Source organism: Bos indicus, chromosome 6, assembly GCF_029378745.1.
Source record: "Bos indicus isolate NIAB-ARS_2022 breed Sahiwal x Tharparkar chromosome 6, NIAB-ARS_B.indTharparkar_mat_pri_1.0, whole genome shotgun sequence".
NCBI classification, from domain to species: domain Eukaryota; kingdom Metazoa; phylum Chordata; class Mammalia; order Artiodactyla; family Bovidae; genus Bos; species Bos indicus.
The window spans coordinates 114563099-114579047 of record NC_091765.1 but is presented as its reverse complement, the minus strand read 5'-3'; the positions used below and the strand labels follow the sequence as shown (position 1 = coordinate 114579047).

The 15949-nt window shown below is 58.8% G+C and overlaps 1 protein-coding gene across 1 annotated transcript in view; it reads right to left on the bottom strand.

Annotated features, from left to right (window-relative positions):
- The window catches only part of SORCS2 (sortilin related VPS10 domain containing receptor 2), a 497945-nt gene that overhangs the window by 29131 nt on the left and 452865 nt on the right, over positions 1-15949 (bottom strand). Inside the window, 5 exon segments of the mRNA XM_070791869.1 lie at positions 220-340; positions 3741-3848; positions 4906-4997; positions 8250-8326; positions 14714-14816. Of these exon segments, the coding sequence (XP_070647970.1) occupies positions 220-340; positions 3741-3848; positions 4906-4997; positions 8250-8326; positions 14714-14816 (501 nt within the window).

The window sequence follows — 15949 nt, the reverse complement described above, 5'->3', positions numbered from 1 at the left end:
CCTTCCCTCCATCCCACAAATCCGGGACCCCGAGCACAGCTGCCTTCTGACTGGGTCGGGCCTGTGCCTCTGTGCCCCGGGTGTACCCGCGGACCCTGGCTCAGGCCGCCCAGAAGGGCCAGCAAGCCCAGCAGGAGGACCCACATCCGGGGGAGGCTGGCAGCCTGGCAGGACGGGGTTTGCGGGCAGAGGGGGTGCCCTGCGCGGGGCCAGGCCCACCTGCAGGTTGGTGAGGTCCCAGGAGCTGTAGTCATCCTCGCTGCACCGCCTGGAGAACCAGGGCCGGAAGTCCACCTTGACCAGCTCCCAGTCCGAACGGAAGCTGATGTGGCCGAAGACGCTGGAAAGGGAAGGAGGGGGCGGGAAACCGCCTTGGTCCGGCCAGCCCCCCAGGCGCCCCCCAGTCCCCTGCGGGCTTCCACCCACACTTTCCCAGTGGGTCCAGCGGTCTCTCCCCTGCCCCCGCCGGGCAGCCCCAGGACGGATCCTGCGCTGGGCTGGGCGGGCTCCAGGCCTATGGGCATCAGCGTCAAGCATTCCCACCACCATCGCCCGTTATCTACGGCTCGTGGATGGCGCTGCTGTGGGCCATCCCAGGTGCCCCCCATGGACAAGGACGTGGGCACAGTGGGGTCAGGAGCCCGGCCCTGCCTCAGTGGCCAGGCTGGTCCTGGCAGAAGTGTTTCACAGGATGACTCGTGGTTGGGTGTCTGCGTTCTGTGCTGTCTGGCTTCTCCCCGCCCGCGTCCCTGCCTCTGTCGGCCTGTCCATACCAGGGGGGCTCGTGCGGCAGAAACCCCAGCTCCCTCTGCATAGCTGGGCCACAGAATTTCCCCCCAAGCAGACCAGACAATCCATGGAGAGGTAGGGAGTCATCCCCTGGCTCAGAGTGGTCTGGGAGCAGTGTGTTTGCATGCTGCTCGGTCTAAACCCTCACCACAGCCCACTTCACAGAAAGGAAAACTGAGGCACGGAGAGGCTGAGTAGCTTGCTTAAGATCACACAGCATGTTTGTGCCACTTCTTCGCCCACAGCTGTCATGTATTGAGTGCCTATCATGCGACGCCCAGATCCCTCGCTCTCCGAGAAGGCTGCTGCTTAAGGGATTTCCTCCCAGCACCTCACACTTGGGCTCCAGGAGCCCAGCCTGCACTTCTCTGGTCCTTCTCCAGTTCACCCTATAGGACTCCGGCCATATTACCAGAGGTTGAGCGCCTGGATGGAGGAGGTGATGTACTCACTCCGGCCTTGGCCCCCATTCCAGGCTCACGGATAGGAGCTGGATACTTGGGGAAGTCAGTTGTGGTCTAAAGGGCACAAACTCCAATCTAGGAGGGTAGTTGAGAAGGGTCTTGGAGTGTTTTCTGGGGGACATGATGGCTGGCTCTGCATGTCTGAGGCTGATACCGGAAGAGTTTTGGCTCCAAAGGACACCTTGGAGCCAGACAAGCCTGGGTTGACACCTGCTTACTTGTCTGTGACCTTTGGCATGTCCATTCCTCTCTGTACCTCAGTTTCCTTGGCTTTAAAATGGGGACAATGACACTGGCCTTTTGGGACCCATGGTGGATTGGCGATGGTTTGTGTAGGATGCTTGATTGTAGAAGGTTTATAAACACACATGCACACCCACCCTCACTCTTACACATACCCCCCCGACACACATGCTCAGAGGTTCTCACACGCACACACGTTACCTCCATTGCCCCGAACAGTCCCCAGGAGCAGATACTGTGATCTTTACTTCACAGACGAGACCCCGAGCCTCTACAGGGGCCTCTTCTGGTTCTTGCAGCCTCCCTCTGCCTTGGCCTGGCTCCCCGCTCTGTGGTTCACCTCCCCGTCCGGGGCTCTGAGAGGCCCGATCGCTCTCCACCTTCCTGCCTTCCTTCCTGCCTGCCCACGGGCAGCCCTGGTGTCTGGAGACACCCTGTGGTCCTCCTTCCAGCCTGAGCCTCTCACCCCGTCGTGTTCAGCTGCCATAACCCATCCTGCTTTTCTGCTGCCCGCGGCGTGAGCTCCCCCGTCACCCCAGCCTGGGCCTCTCCTGCTGCTGCTGGATGTGGCCCAGCGTGGACCAAACGGCCCGCTTCTCCTCCGCCTGGTCCAGCTGCTCTCAGAGGGGCTCCCGACAGAGAGGTCGTGGGCGGCCCAGATGGGGGTGGTGACGGTGGTCGTGAAGGTGTCCCGCTGGTCCGCTGTCCTGACTCCCATCCTGGCGGGGACAGTCCCCTCCCTGGGAGTCTCACCACATGGGGACTGTCTGCCACGGTGACCCCTTCTCCCAAGCAGAGCCAGCTGGGTTGTTACTTAAATGGGGCATGAGGGTCTTAGCTCACTGAAGGGACGTCCTTAAGGGACATCTTCACTCCAGTACTCCAGCCTGGAGAATTCCATGGACTGTACAGTCCGTGGGGTCGCAAAGAGTCGGACAGGACTGAGCGACTTTCACTCACTCACCCACTCCAGGCCCTCCACAGCCTGAGCCTGTCTCCCACTCTTCTGGAAGCCGTGTTATGATGGAGGTGACTGCAGCGGTGACTGCCGGCACATCCTCTGCCCCTGCCAGACACCTGCCCCCCCATCCACTCCTCCTCACCACCCCAGGGGGCGTGCTGTTAGTATTCCCACCTTACTGACAAGGAGACTGAGGCCAGGGACCCCTCAGGATGGCACGGCTGTGGCCCACCTCCTGGGGAGCAGGATCAGTCTCCCAGCTGGTGACTTTGGGACTCTGACGCCCAGCCCGGGAAACACTCACTGGCCCGAGTGTGACCACCGCGCGAACTCCTGTGTGGGCTGCCCAGGCCCCACCAGGGAAGCCTCTGAAAAGAGGCTGGTTCACTTGATCTAACTAATCCCCTCCATGTCTCTGAAGTCCTGCCTTTTATGAAGCCTAAACGTTCAGCTGATACTTTGAGAAATAGCTGGCATCTGGCTAACTCTGAGTTTTAGGAAGTCAGTGCCTTTAATGTGTGTGTGAAAATGAAAGTGTTAATCGCTCAGTCGTGTCTGAGAGTAGGTACTCATTCCCTTCTCCAGGGGCTCTTCCTGACCCAGGGATCGGACTGGGGTCTCCCACATCACAGGCAGATTCTTTACCATCGGAACCACCTTCTGAAAGTTGGAAAGTGAAAATCACTCTAGTCGTGTCCAACTCTTTGTGACCCCGTGGACTATACAGTCCATGGAATTCTCCAGGCCAGAATACTGGAGTGGGTAGCCTTTCCCTTCTCCTGGGGATCTTCCCAACCCAGGGATAGAACCCAGGTTGCCCGCATTGCAGGTGGATTTTTACCAGCTGAGCCACCAGGGAAGCCCAAGAGTACTGGCGTGGGTAGCCTGTCCCTCCTGCAGCGGATCTTCCTGATCCATCCCCTTCACCATCGTTACCACCATCACCATCACCATCGACAGAATCACAATCTCAAAGGGCCAAGTGGGCAGTGATCCAGGGCTGACCCTTGCCTCTTAGTCCCACCCCTCGCCAGCCTGGTGATCCTGGGCAGATGACAGATGTCCTTGGTTAGGGAAGAGTGGCCACCTCCCAGTGGCAGAGGGTGAGAGGACGCAGAGGATGGTAAGAGACAAGGAGGCGGGTGTGACAATGGGGGTGAGTGGGGAGGATGGGGAGGGAGGCGGGGTGAACCCGCCTAGCGCAGCAGGGCCTGAGGGGCCTCCGCCACGGCCCGCCCGGGGTTCGGCTCTGACCTGCCTGCCCACCTCCCGTGGGCACTCACGTCATGACCAGCGTCTCGTCCCCTGGCTCACTCAGCAGCCCATCCACAAACACGGAGGTGCTGGTGAAGTTGTGCGTGCTCCAGGTGAGGCCCTCGTCCACGCTGAACCTGCCAAGAGAAGGGGCAGCTGGGGACACAGTCTGCGTGCTGGGCCAGCTGCCATGTCGGGCCCAGCCCTGCCCACACCCAGAGACCAGAGCTGTCGAGCTGAGGCGGCTGGGCGAACTGGCAGGGGCAGTGACCAACCCCAGGGCCAGTGCAGTGTCCCCAGCGCGGCTGGGCCCTGCCTTCACACTCTCGTAGGTCACGGCAGCCACCTGCCAGCACCAGGTGGCACCCACGTCTGCTCAGGGACACTACAGTCAAGGAGCCCTGGGGGTGTGGCCTGAGATCCCCTGGATTGCCGTTATCCAGGTCTTGGAAACATCCAGGTCAGCCCTCCCCAGTGCCCAAGCCCAGCCCAGGGTCTGCAGGGTCACGTGTGGGAACTTATGCCCCCCCAGTGTGGCGTATCAGTGCTGCCAGTTTGCTGTGCAGAAAGATCTTTTTCAGACTAAAGTGATACTGGTTTCCTGACAGCTCGCCGAGCTCTGCCTCCCAAGTCCATAGTTCACGCCTGCCCTCACGTCCCCACAACAGCCCTTCACACGTCTGAAGCTGATGCCAAACCTACTCTGGCCTGGGCACATGCAGCTGGCTTCCCTGTCTGGCCTCCACCTATCTAATTCAGGTCCATCCTGAAAAGTCACCTCCTCTGGGAAGCCTTCCCTGCTCTCCCAGGAGGAGGGGCGGGTAGGGGCATCCTCACAGCCCCAGGCCTCCCTCTGGCCCACCCGACCACGCTGGGTTGTCATTCCCCACCCCTTGTCTCCCCAGGCCTGGCAGTGAGCAGCTATCAGCAGCATGGGTGGGGGTGGGGGTGGGGGGTGGTGAGGGGGCGGGGTGGTGGTGGGTGCTGGGGAGTGGGGTGTGGCTGGTGGTGGGGGTGGTGGTGGGGGGTGGGGGGTGGACACTGTGCAGAGCCTGGCACTAACCCCCTTGGCAGGGTCTGGTGCCTTCGTCCTGGGGTCCTGCACGGGGGCCATCCCGGGGAATGCTCCGAGGTGTTCCCAGGTGGAGAGGACGGGCCCCCGCCGCACTCAGCGCTGGGCACCCAGGGACTTACTTGAGGATCTTCAGGGGGATGGAGGTGTCCTTGATGGCCACGATCACGCCGCCGTGGTCCAGGTAGAGGATGTGGTGCTCCTCCTCGAACACCTGCAGCAGACCGTGGGTGGGGCTCTGAGGGCAGGACCCGGGGAGGGCTTGGAGGGCTTTCAGGGTCGGGGATTGCTCTCCCAGGGACAGAACTGCCCACACGCTGGCTGGGGGGCTGCAGCAGAGTCCAGCTCCCTGAGGCAGGGCTGGTCAGAGGGCTCCTGCTGTCCCCAGGCCATCCCCTCCCTCCCCCAACCACCCAGACTCAGTACGTGTGGGATGAATGGCACCAATGCAAGCTGATGGCAATTTCTAGGCCACTGACCAGAGAGCAAAATGCAAATAAACACTGTGAGTGGTTCTGCCTCCAGGAAAACTCAGGCAGCACAAAGGCCAGCAGCGTGAGGATGAGAAAGAAACTGCAGAATTTAGGAAAGCATTTAGGATAAGCATCCACTCGTAAAAGCAAACCTCTATTTATCATGATTCAGTTCATGTGCCACCTCCTTCAGGAAGCCCTCCCAGATGCCACGCTGGGTGGGTGTGGGGAGTCTCTGGGCCCCCTGTGCCAGGACTTACTGCATGAACTTGTCATTGTTTTCTCCAGCCAGGGAGCTCCTCAAAGGCCCAGTCTGCCTCTGAGTCCTCTCTGTGGCCCAGTACTGGCTCAGCTCACAGCTGGAGGTGCCAGGGCTCAGGAAGTTTGTGTTGGATACATGAATGAGTGAGTGAGTGAGTGAATGAATCCCCACCAAGTCCTTAGGGGACAAAATGTCGAGAGACCTGGATAGGGCTCTCACAGGAGGAAACACCTCTGGTGGCCAGGGGGGCATAGCCTCAAATGTGCTCACAACCCTCACATGTGGTCAGACTCCCCATCTTCACACCTGCCTCCCACAAGGACAAGCAGGGGGCATTTGCCCTGTCTACCCACTGGGGAGACGGGTGCCTCCCAGTCTCCCCATGGGAGCCCCACAGGCAATTCCACCCTCATTAGCAGGGACTTGGAAATCAGGCGACTCCAACCCCATGCAGCCATGAAATTAAAAGACACTTGTTCCTTGGAAAGAAAGCTATGCCCAACCTAGACAGCATATTAAAAGAAACATCACTATGCCCACAAAGGTCCATCTAGTCAAAGCCATGGTTTTTCCAGTAGTCATGTATGGATGTGAGAGTTGGACTATAAAGAAAGCTGAGCGCCGAAGAATTAATGCTTTTGAACTGTGGTGTTGGAGAAGACTCACTTTGGCCCTGATGTGAAGAGCAGACTCATTGGAAAAGACCCTCATGCTGGGAAAGATTGAAGGCAGGAGGAGAAGGGGATGACAGAGGATGAGATGGTTGGATGGCATCACCAACTCGATGGACGAGTTTGAGCAAATTCTGGGAGATGGTGAGGGACAGGGAAGCCTGGGGTGCTGCAATCCACGGGGGTCTCAAAGCATCAGACACGACTTAGCAACTGAACTACAAAACAACGCCCACAGGGAACCCGAGGGTCTGCACATCCGTTGCTCTGGTCTTCTGCACCTTGAACAGTCAGCGGTCCCCCAACCCCATGCCCCGTCTTTCCCACTTCCCTGACACCCTGCGCTCTAGAGGGTGCTCCTTAAATGTTCTCTGGCTATTCTGGGATCATTCCAGGGAAGTCCTGTTTTTAAAATATGCCCCTTTAACAGTGTATACGCTGTTATATGTAATTCACATCCCCAGAGTTCTGTGGTAGAGACGTCTCATGGCATCCTTGACAAGCCAGCCTGAGCTCTCCAGGTCTTCCTGCCTTTGTCCCACCCTGACCTCTGCCTCCTGCTTGCCCCCCACCCCAGTAAACTCCCTGTCTCTGACACATGGGCGCCCCCTACTCTGTCACCTGGGCACTCCTGCACCCTCCTGTGCCCCCCACCCCGTACCCTCCTCCCATCACCACGGCCTAGCCCTGAACTGACGTTCTCCCACTTAATTCTGACAAGTTCCCAAGTTTGAAGCCTAAGCAAACAGCTTGCCAACAGTGGCCACTGTGAAAATACCTATGGTCAGTTTCTACAAAATACATCTCTCTGTTTCATCAGGTCTATTAAATCTAATAAGCTGGGGCCAGGGTGGGGGTGGTTTCTGTAATAAATGGACAGGCAGTGACCTTTAAGAGAGTTTTAGACATATCTCACTAGTTTTAGTGAAACAGAAATATTATAACACAATAAATCTCTTTTGCCCTTTTCAAAATTCCTGGTTTCTTGCATATTATTAAAAAAAAGTGCCAGGACTTTAAACCAGGGTGCAGGTGAGCTCTGCACTCTGAGGATTCACGTCTTTGTCCAGAGCAGTAGCTGGGAGGAGTCTGTTAAGTGGGGGGCTCAGAGGTGCAAAAATTGACTTGAAAATAGAGCTGCTTCCATCCTCAGGAAGGGGAGACACAGACGAAAATTTAGTGCATTTTCTTAAGCGCTTAAGGTAGAAATTGCCACTCCATGAAGTCAGCAGACCACGTGAGGCTTTTTTTTTTTTTTTCTGGAAAGAAAGAAACAGCAAGTGCAGGGGGTCCGAGCCTCTCCTGGGGCGAGTGCTTGGGTTTGGCTGGACGCCCCGGTGTCAGACCATCAGCCACCCTGCTCCGTGGGACGCCCTTCGGACAGCAGCCCCCACCCCTCTAGTCTGAGACTCTGAGTCGCGTGCTGGGGTAGTGCTGATGGGCCCTCGCAGTGTGACCCCCCCAGCTCAGGGGGCCGTTTCCTGCATAACTGCTGTCTCCTGATTCTTGTCATTTTCCTGTTTTTCTTTTCTCAGGCACACTGAACATCAGATCACCACCCCATGGATGTGCCCGAGAGACCCTGAACCACACTCACCGCGACCCCCCCAAACCTGCTCCTCCCCCATTTCTCCTTTCTCTCCCAAGTCTTTGCCATCCACCCAGCAGCTGCCCCTGCAGGACCCTAGGCCTGGTCTGCGGCCCCCACGTCCTGCTCTCGGGGAGTCTCCGTGTGCCTTCCTGCCGGGACAGCGCCTCCACCCCATCCCTGGTGGTTATTCCGTTTGGGTTGACGTTCAGGGTAGCCTGACCGTGGGGAGATGTGTCAGACCACGAATCCTCCAGGAGTGGCTGCTGCAAGAGCAGCAGGAGGTGGGGGCCAGTCGGGCCTGGGCCCTCTTTTCCCCGATGGTGATGTAACTCCTAAAGGGAGTGGTGTCCAGCAGCTCAGGCCGGGGCAGAAACAGCAGCGTGTCTCAGAGCTCCTTCGGGAGCGAGGGGCTGAGAACAGACACGTCTCTGGGGGCCCCGGTGCGGTGAGCCCCTCCCTGCCACCTCACCTGCCGCCAGGTGTGGCCGCAGTCCGACGTGATGTACATTTCCTCTTTATATTCCACCAGCTGGGAGCCCAGGTTACCTGGTCCGGAAGAGAAGAGATGGAGCTGCTCTTAGGACCGGCCACTCTCCCACTGACCAAGGTCTGAGCACAGCTGGGGCCCCAAACCAGGGCTGGTGGTGGATGGGCCCTGGGTCTACACCACCAAAACCACCAGCAGACGCGCCTTCCGCCCTCCTGGGTGCTGACAGGCCTGCCGTCACCACTGCGGGTCCTAGTCTGTGCGGTAAAGGGTTAATTTTGCCCAGAGAAAGCCGGCCTCAGGCAGCTGTGGCAGAGCCCAGGTGCAGGCAGAGCGTGGGGGCCTCAGAAGACCCACGGGTGAGGAGCGGGGTTCAGGAACAAGAAGCGTGGCTGGGGGCCATGCGGGCCAGGTGAGCGGTGTGTGGACCCAGCAGCCCGTGATGGGCTTTAAACTGGGGCAGGACATGGCTGGGTCTACGTTTGGAGGTAGCCCCTGGGGGATGGGTAAGGGGAGGCCAGAGGCAGGTCCAGGCAGTGTGGGGCCGTCCAAATGTGAGGCTGGGTAAGCATATAGTAGGTGCTCATTAAGTGTCCATCAAGGGGCCATTTGGAGGATGGGGAAGTGGGCGCCAAGTCAGCTGGGCAGCCAACAGGCTCCTCCTGGGTTCTGGTTCACCTGACCCTATACCAGGCTGGCAGGTGGGTCACCAGCCTTGAGGGAGCCACTCTGTGGGGCTTGGACTTAATCCAGGGGTGCTGCTGAGTGGGGGCAAAGAACCCCCGCTTAGTATCCAAGGTGACTCCAGTTTGAAGACCAGGAGGCTTGGCCGAGTGGACTCTGACAGGAAGAACTTAGGTCACCTGGAGGACACTGCTCCAGGACAGTCACGGCGGCCTTGGAGCTGGGCTGGGTGACCCCAGTCAGCCTCCTGGGAAGGGGCTCGGACAGCAGAATTTTCTGACATGTCAGATTTCACAGGCTTCTGCTCTGACCACGTGGTGATGGTCGGGGAGCCAGGGACCTGAGCTTCCTTCCAGGATGAAGGGACCTGCTTTGAGGACACGGCAGCCCTTCCGGACTCTTCCTGGAGCCCCAGAGGCCCCTGACCCGGCAACCTGAGCAGCCTTATCCACATGGTGCCCTCAGGAGCGCCTCCTCCAGAGCCAAGTGTAGATGTCACTGGAAAGTCCCAAGGGAGAGGGACCATTCTCAGAGAGACGAGGCAAAGCCAGTTCAAGCAGAGCAGCTGAGGGCTTGTGTGCCTGCCTATTTTTTTGAGGTCCAACCAACATCTAAATCATCCATCCATCCATCCTTCATCAATTTATTATCCATCCACCCTTCATTAATTTATTATCTATCCATCCATCCATCCTTCATCAATTTATTATCCATATACCCTTCATTAATTTATCATCCATCCATCCCCTCGTCTCTTCTTCATCAATTCCACCCCTCCCCCTCCCCCTACACTTATCCATCAGCATCTGTTGAGTGCCTGCTCTCTCCCCAGCTTTGTGCTAAGCTGCAGGGGGTGCCAGCTGAGCAACCATGGCCCTGGCTCCCAGGGACCTCTCCTCCTAGCCAGGGAAGAAGGATGCCCTGCAACCGGGGCAGGGTCGAGGATGCCTGGGATCCCGGGGAACCATGAAAGCAGAGAAGGGAAAGCTAATGGACCCACGAAGGAGGGGAATTCAGGAGCGATTCCTGCAGGAAGCGACCTCTGCCCCTTGCCTTGAAAGACGAATGCCACTGGCCAAGCAACAGGGGCAGGTGTGCCAGGCAGTGGGCCGGGTCTTGGCGATGGCAGCGAGGTGGGAGGGGAGGTTGGTCAGGGGAGCTGGGGCAGAGGGGCAGGTGCCGAGCTGGATTCCCTTCTACCCGCCCAGCCACCGCAAGGCTCTCAGGAAAAGCTGCTGAGCGCAGTCAGGGGGGTGACGGAATGAAGGCAACAGCTGGAGGTTGGGGGTGGACAGCGGACGGAAGGGCCGCCCTTTATCTCCATCCCTCATCCTTCCAGACACCAACAGAGACGCCGGGACCCGTGCTTCCAACACCGAAGCCATGCAGCAAAGGCTGCGGGGTCAGCACAGCCTCACAGGCGAGTTTGCCGTCCGTGGTTTCGGGGGGAGTGATGTCTGTCTTTTAAGTGACGTGATCTGTTTTCCTTGCTTCGTCTACCAAGGCTGTCAGGCTGCCAGTCACCCAACAGGCACTGGGGCGGGGGGCAGGACATCAGGGGACAGTCAGAGGACACGTCCACAGGCTGTCAGAGCGGAGGGCTCTTCAGGAGCTCAGAGGCCGGGGCCCTCACATTAGGGAGGGGAAACTGAGGCCCAGGCGATGTCCCCAGTGCTGTGTCCCCTCCTGGCTGCTCTGGGCTCTCCTTGGGCCTCCTCCCCCTACAGCCCGGCCTCTCTGCCCTGCATCCATGCTCTCAGGGCCTGGTACACAGTAAGTACTCCATGAATGCACGTTTCCTTTCTGACCTTGGCCCGCAGCTTGCAGTGTGGCCAAGACCTCAGGGCCTGAACAGAGCAGAAGAGCAACAAAGATCCACCCAGTGCCCTCTTGGCCGAGGAGGAAGGCGACCTGGACCAGGAGACAGGGCTCCTACTGGGGGCCCCGGGGGCTCTTCCCAGCACAGAGAGGACGGGGGTGCTCTGAGCTCCCCGTCACGGCCCCTCAGGGTTTTCCCGGCCACAGGACTCCCCAGGCACTGTGTCCAGGAGGTGTCTGTGCCTTTGCTCTGCGTGGCCCTGAGGATTCACCCCCGGACACGGAGCTGGAAGCAGCGTGTGCTGTGTGGGGGGCCCAGGACCTGGCAGGGTGGCTCTGGGAGGCACAGCGCCCACCCTACAGAAAGAGCTCAGGAAGGGCCGAGTCCGAACCGGACCAGTGCCCTCAGTCCAGACCACGCATCTGTGTTGTGCTGCCTCCTTAGAAGCTCGTCTCCTTGACGCGGCCCAGCTGGGGGGAGAACGTTCCAGCTGGCACCCTGGCCTGCTGCGCTTATTTCTGGGTTCACCTTCTGAGGCTGCTTCTCGACCCTGGCAGTTAGAAGCCAGTGTTCCCATCTTTGCTTCTTAAATTCTCCTTTCCCGACCTCACTGGAGTCACCGCTGTGGGTCTAGCCTCTCATCCACAGTCCTGGAGGACAGGCTCCCAGCAGAAGGCACCTGGCATGGAGCCCAGCTCAAGGGCGGTGGTGCCCAGGTGCTGTCTCAGTGATAGGGAGAGCTGCGGAAACACGCCTGGCATCCGCCGAACGCCAGAGAGGTCGTTCTCTCTTTCTGCAGATGAGGGCGCTGAGGTTCGGAGGCACTAGTCACGCCCAGAGCCTAGCAGCTGGAAGCGGCAGAAGAGAGGCGTGTGGCAGCCTCTGCCTGTCCCAGGGTGAGGGGTGAGTGATGGGAGATCCGCGCAGAGGCTCCCTGGAAACAGACAGCCATCACCCCCCGCTGCCTCGGGTGGCTCAGCCCAGACGGGGCCCTCATTTGGACCCACTGCTCCTGCCACGTTGCCCAGCCCATGGGGGGCCACCAGTGGGAAGCTGGTCCCTGCTTAGCGGTGACGGCGGGGCCCGAGGGAGCCCAGCTCACTCCACCTTCCCTCTCTGGTCCTCTGTTCCCAGCAGACACCCAGGGCTGGATGGAGGATGTAAAAGAATTCACACCTTGGTTGGCCCACATTGTACGGATGGCTCCATCTCCATCTTGGGAAAGCCATGGTGAGGTTAAAAAGCCGTGGAATGAAGTATAAATGCAGCATCCTGCCCCTGGGGGGGGACAGTGAGGGGAGGGAGGGAGGGGAAGAGGGAGGCGGCCACCCACCCCCTGCGCTCCCCCTTCTGTGACTCGCACACGGTGAAGCGAAGCTCCTGCAGATCCTTGCAGCTTTCCTGGGGGCTGGAATGCTTGTCCTGAGCTTTAAATCAAGTGCTGGGAACATTTGAAACTGTGCCTTCTGCACCTTTGGTCAAGATTTTGAGGTTTCAGGGCATCACAAATGTGCATTTTAAATACACTGTTGCCTTCGGGTCCAGGGACCTGAGTCCACAAGACCGAGGGTGCCTGACACAGGTGGCCTGACCCCTTTCTGTGTGGGAGCTGGTGCCCCATGAGCGGCATTGAAATCGAGGCTGATGTGCATTTTTGTCATTGACACCCGACCGTCATGGAAGCAGGTGGATCCCGCCCCAGTGGCAGCCAATGACTAAGACCCCTGGGGCACAGATGGGCAGAAGGAGGCCCAGAAGCTGAAAGCTCTTCCTTGCTGTCATCTGTGGTTGTATCACTTGCCGCCCCCCACTGGAAGACCCCTCTCCAGGATAACGTGAGATGCCCATCCTGACCGCCAAGGTCTCCTGCCTCCTGAGGTGCACAGTGCCCACAGGGGCCTCACCTGCTGCTTGTGGGCTCTGGTCGGGTCATTCTGAGAAGCATATTCCCTCCTCTGGAAGGACGGCCCTGTTGCCTCAACATGGCCATTCACTCATTCATTGGCTCACTCACTCATTCATTCACTCTCTCATTCACTCACTCATTCACTTACTCACTCACTCATTCACTTACTCACTCATTCATTCATTACTCATTCATTCCTTCACTCCTTCACTCACTCATTCACTTATTCATTCATTGACTCATTCATTCACTCACTCATTCACTCATTCATTACCACACTCATTCACTCATTAACTTACTCACTCCTTCATTCACTCACTCATTCATTCACTTACTCATTCACTCATTCATTAGCTTACTCACTCACTCATTCACTCTCTCACACACAGCCGCCAGGCTGGGATACATCTGCTGAAGGGTCAGATGCGTCATCCAGCCCAGGGCCTGGGGTCCAAATTCTCCAGGCTGCAGCTGGTGCTGGAGCAGAAAGAGGGATAGAGCCCCGGGTTCAGGCAGCCACAAACCCTGGCCCGGGCCTTGGCAGTCCCTGCTCTGTGACGGGGCAGAGACACTGTCTCTCTGACTGCCACACGCCCCATCCACACCTGGGTGTGCCCAGCCCCAGCCTGGCCCTTCTGCCCTCAGGACCAGTGGCCAGCTGGTGGGCCTGCCCCAGAGTCTTGCTCCCTGCAGTTTCAAGGGGCACAGCAGCCCTCCCAGGGGAGGGACTTCCTTTCCCAGAGGAGCCTGGGGTGGGTCTCAAGCTTCAGGAGGACACCTTGCAAGTTGCGAGCAAGTCTTCCCTCTCCTCTGGTTCATTACCTCCTCTGTGAAGTGGGGGTGCTGACCTCTCAGGGTCACGGTGGTGATGAGAGGAGTTCAGGGCCTGGCAGGGGAGAAACGGCCGCCATGGCAGCTGTAGACAGAGCGTCAGGGCTGAGCTGCTGAGAGCTGGTGAGGCTGTCCCCTCTCTGAAGGGTAAAAGGGAAGCCAGACGCCAGCTGCTGCCTGGCAGTGGACTTTTAAAACATGTGATTTTATTTGCAATGATTCTTCTAACTCACATAAACCTTGTTTTAGAGTTTTATTTGATCGGCACACATTTCGTGACCCCTGAGTAAGTTTCTAGTTTAATGGGGTAGACAGACACAGTCACAACATATGTTTCTCTTTTCCCCCGTGTAAGTTGTATGTGTGTCTCTCTCTCCCAACTAGAAACTTCTTTAGGGACCGATAACTATCAACCATGATACAGATTATCCTTCCATCCACTCACCCATCCATCCTTCCATGTACTCATTCACCATTTTGTTTTCCATCCTTCCATCAGGCCATTGGACTATTATTCTTTCAACTATTCAAGTATCCTTTGACCCATCCTGCCACCCACCCATCCATCCATCTTTCCATTCATCCATCCATCTGTTCTTCCCTTGGTCATCCACCCATCTATCCATCTTTCCATACATCTATCCATCCGTCCATCCATCCTTCCATTAGTCATTCATCCACCACCTATATTCATGCTTCCATCCATCTATCCCTCCATCCATTCATCCATCCATCCATCTGTCCATCCATCCATCCAGTTATGTGCCCTCTCTGGACCATGCAGACATCCCTTGGGGGGAGGTGCCAAGAAACCTGGGTTCCTGGGGATGCTATGGCACTGTCCCAGTGGACACACCATGGCCCCAGGCCTGTGACCGCCAAGTCCCACCCCTGAGCCTGGAGCTCTGCGCAGGCAGCGAGGCTCCCGCGGTCTGACCGCGGAGGCAGCGTCCTACCTGCGTCTGTGACCAGGCCCCGCGCTCTGACCGCGGAGGCAGCGTCCTACCTGCGTCTGTGACCAGGCCCCGCGCTCTGACTGCGGAGGCAGCGTCCTACCTGCGCCCGTGACCAGGTCCCGCGCTCTGACCTCGGAGGCAGCGGCCTACCTGCGCCCGTGACGAGGCCCCGCGCTCTGACCGCGGAGGCAGCGTCCTACCTGCGCCCGTGACCAGGCCCCGCACTCTGACCGCGGAGGCAGCGGCCTACCTGCGCCCATGACCAGGCCGGGGGCGCTGTCCTTGGTGTGCACGGTACCCGACACGTAGGGGTTGTCTGCCCAGCGCAGGTGCAGGTGCAGGTGGCAGTCCGGCTGCAAGGGAGAGAGGGAGTCGTGGTCAGCGCCTGGGAGGGAGCGGTGGCCCGAGGAAAAGCAGGGCCCAGGCGGAACGCAGCCCTGTGGGGGCTGGGCGGGAAGGCAGGGTCACGGCATTTTAGAGGAGTGGGAGGAAGGTGGGGAGGAGGCTTGGAGGCTGACCCCTGGGTGAAGGTCATCTGGTCAGGGCCAGGTGGGCTTCTCCAGGGGAGAACCCTCCCGGCACGGGTGCTGGAGGGTGGGTGCCCCAAAGTGGCTCCTGAGTGCAGAGCTGGGCCACAGAACGGGACTCCAGGAGCCTGCACGACCCATGGCCATGTTCATCCACCCAGAACCTTCACTGGGGGCCTCTCAGGTGACCATGGGCACCAGGGGACAGCTGTGGGCAGCCCGTAAACTCCACGTCCTCTGGGAGAGGCAGGTGGTACGGTGGGTGTGTTAGAGCCCAGGTTACTCTCGAACATCAGCAGAGCACATCAGGACGCAGCCTGGGTGGTGCCCTGGCTGAAGGGGCAGAAATGCTGGCTGTTGGGAGCACTCCAGCACACCTCGAGTCGCTTGGTGGCCGCCTCTGGGCCAGCACCAAGCCACACACTTCACAAGGCGCGTGTCACGGAACTCTCTCAGCACCCGTCCTGCCATGCCCTCTGTGCTGATGGGGAAACTGAGGCAGAGTGTGTTTAAGCAACTTCCCACAGCTGGGGCTGCCTGGTTCAAAGTGAAACCTGCGGGTGGGACGGGGAGTCTGGCACTTCCAGGCAAACCAGGCTGGCTGCGCCCAGAACGAGGAAGCACCAGCTGTTTCTTGTCCAGCATTGTAAGACCCCCCATCTGTCTTTGCCCCAGCTGCCTGCCCCCTGCCCCCCCTACTCTGCTGAGATGGTAGAGGCCAAGCCAGCTCCCTGGGGCGGGACTGGGGGGCCCAGGGGAGTAGACAAGTTGAAAGGATGTATCCTCTGGACTGACCCTCCTGAGTCTCCCCAGGCCTCGGTGACTCATGAGCCCCACCAGCCCTCGGTCACATCTGCATAGAACACAAAACCACAGGACCTAGGACGAGGCCCCAGGTCTCCATGCGGCTCCCCCCAGGCCACCAGACACGACACCAGGGAGTGACCTGCCAGCCACCA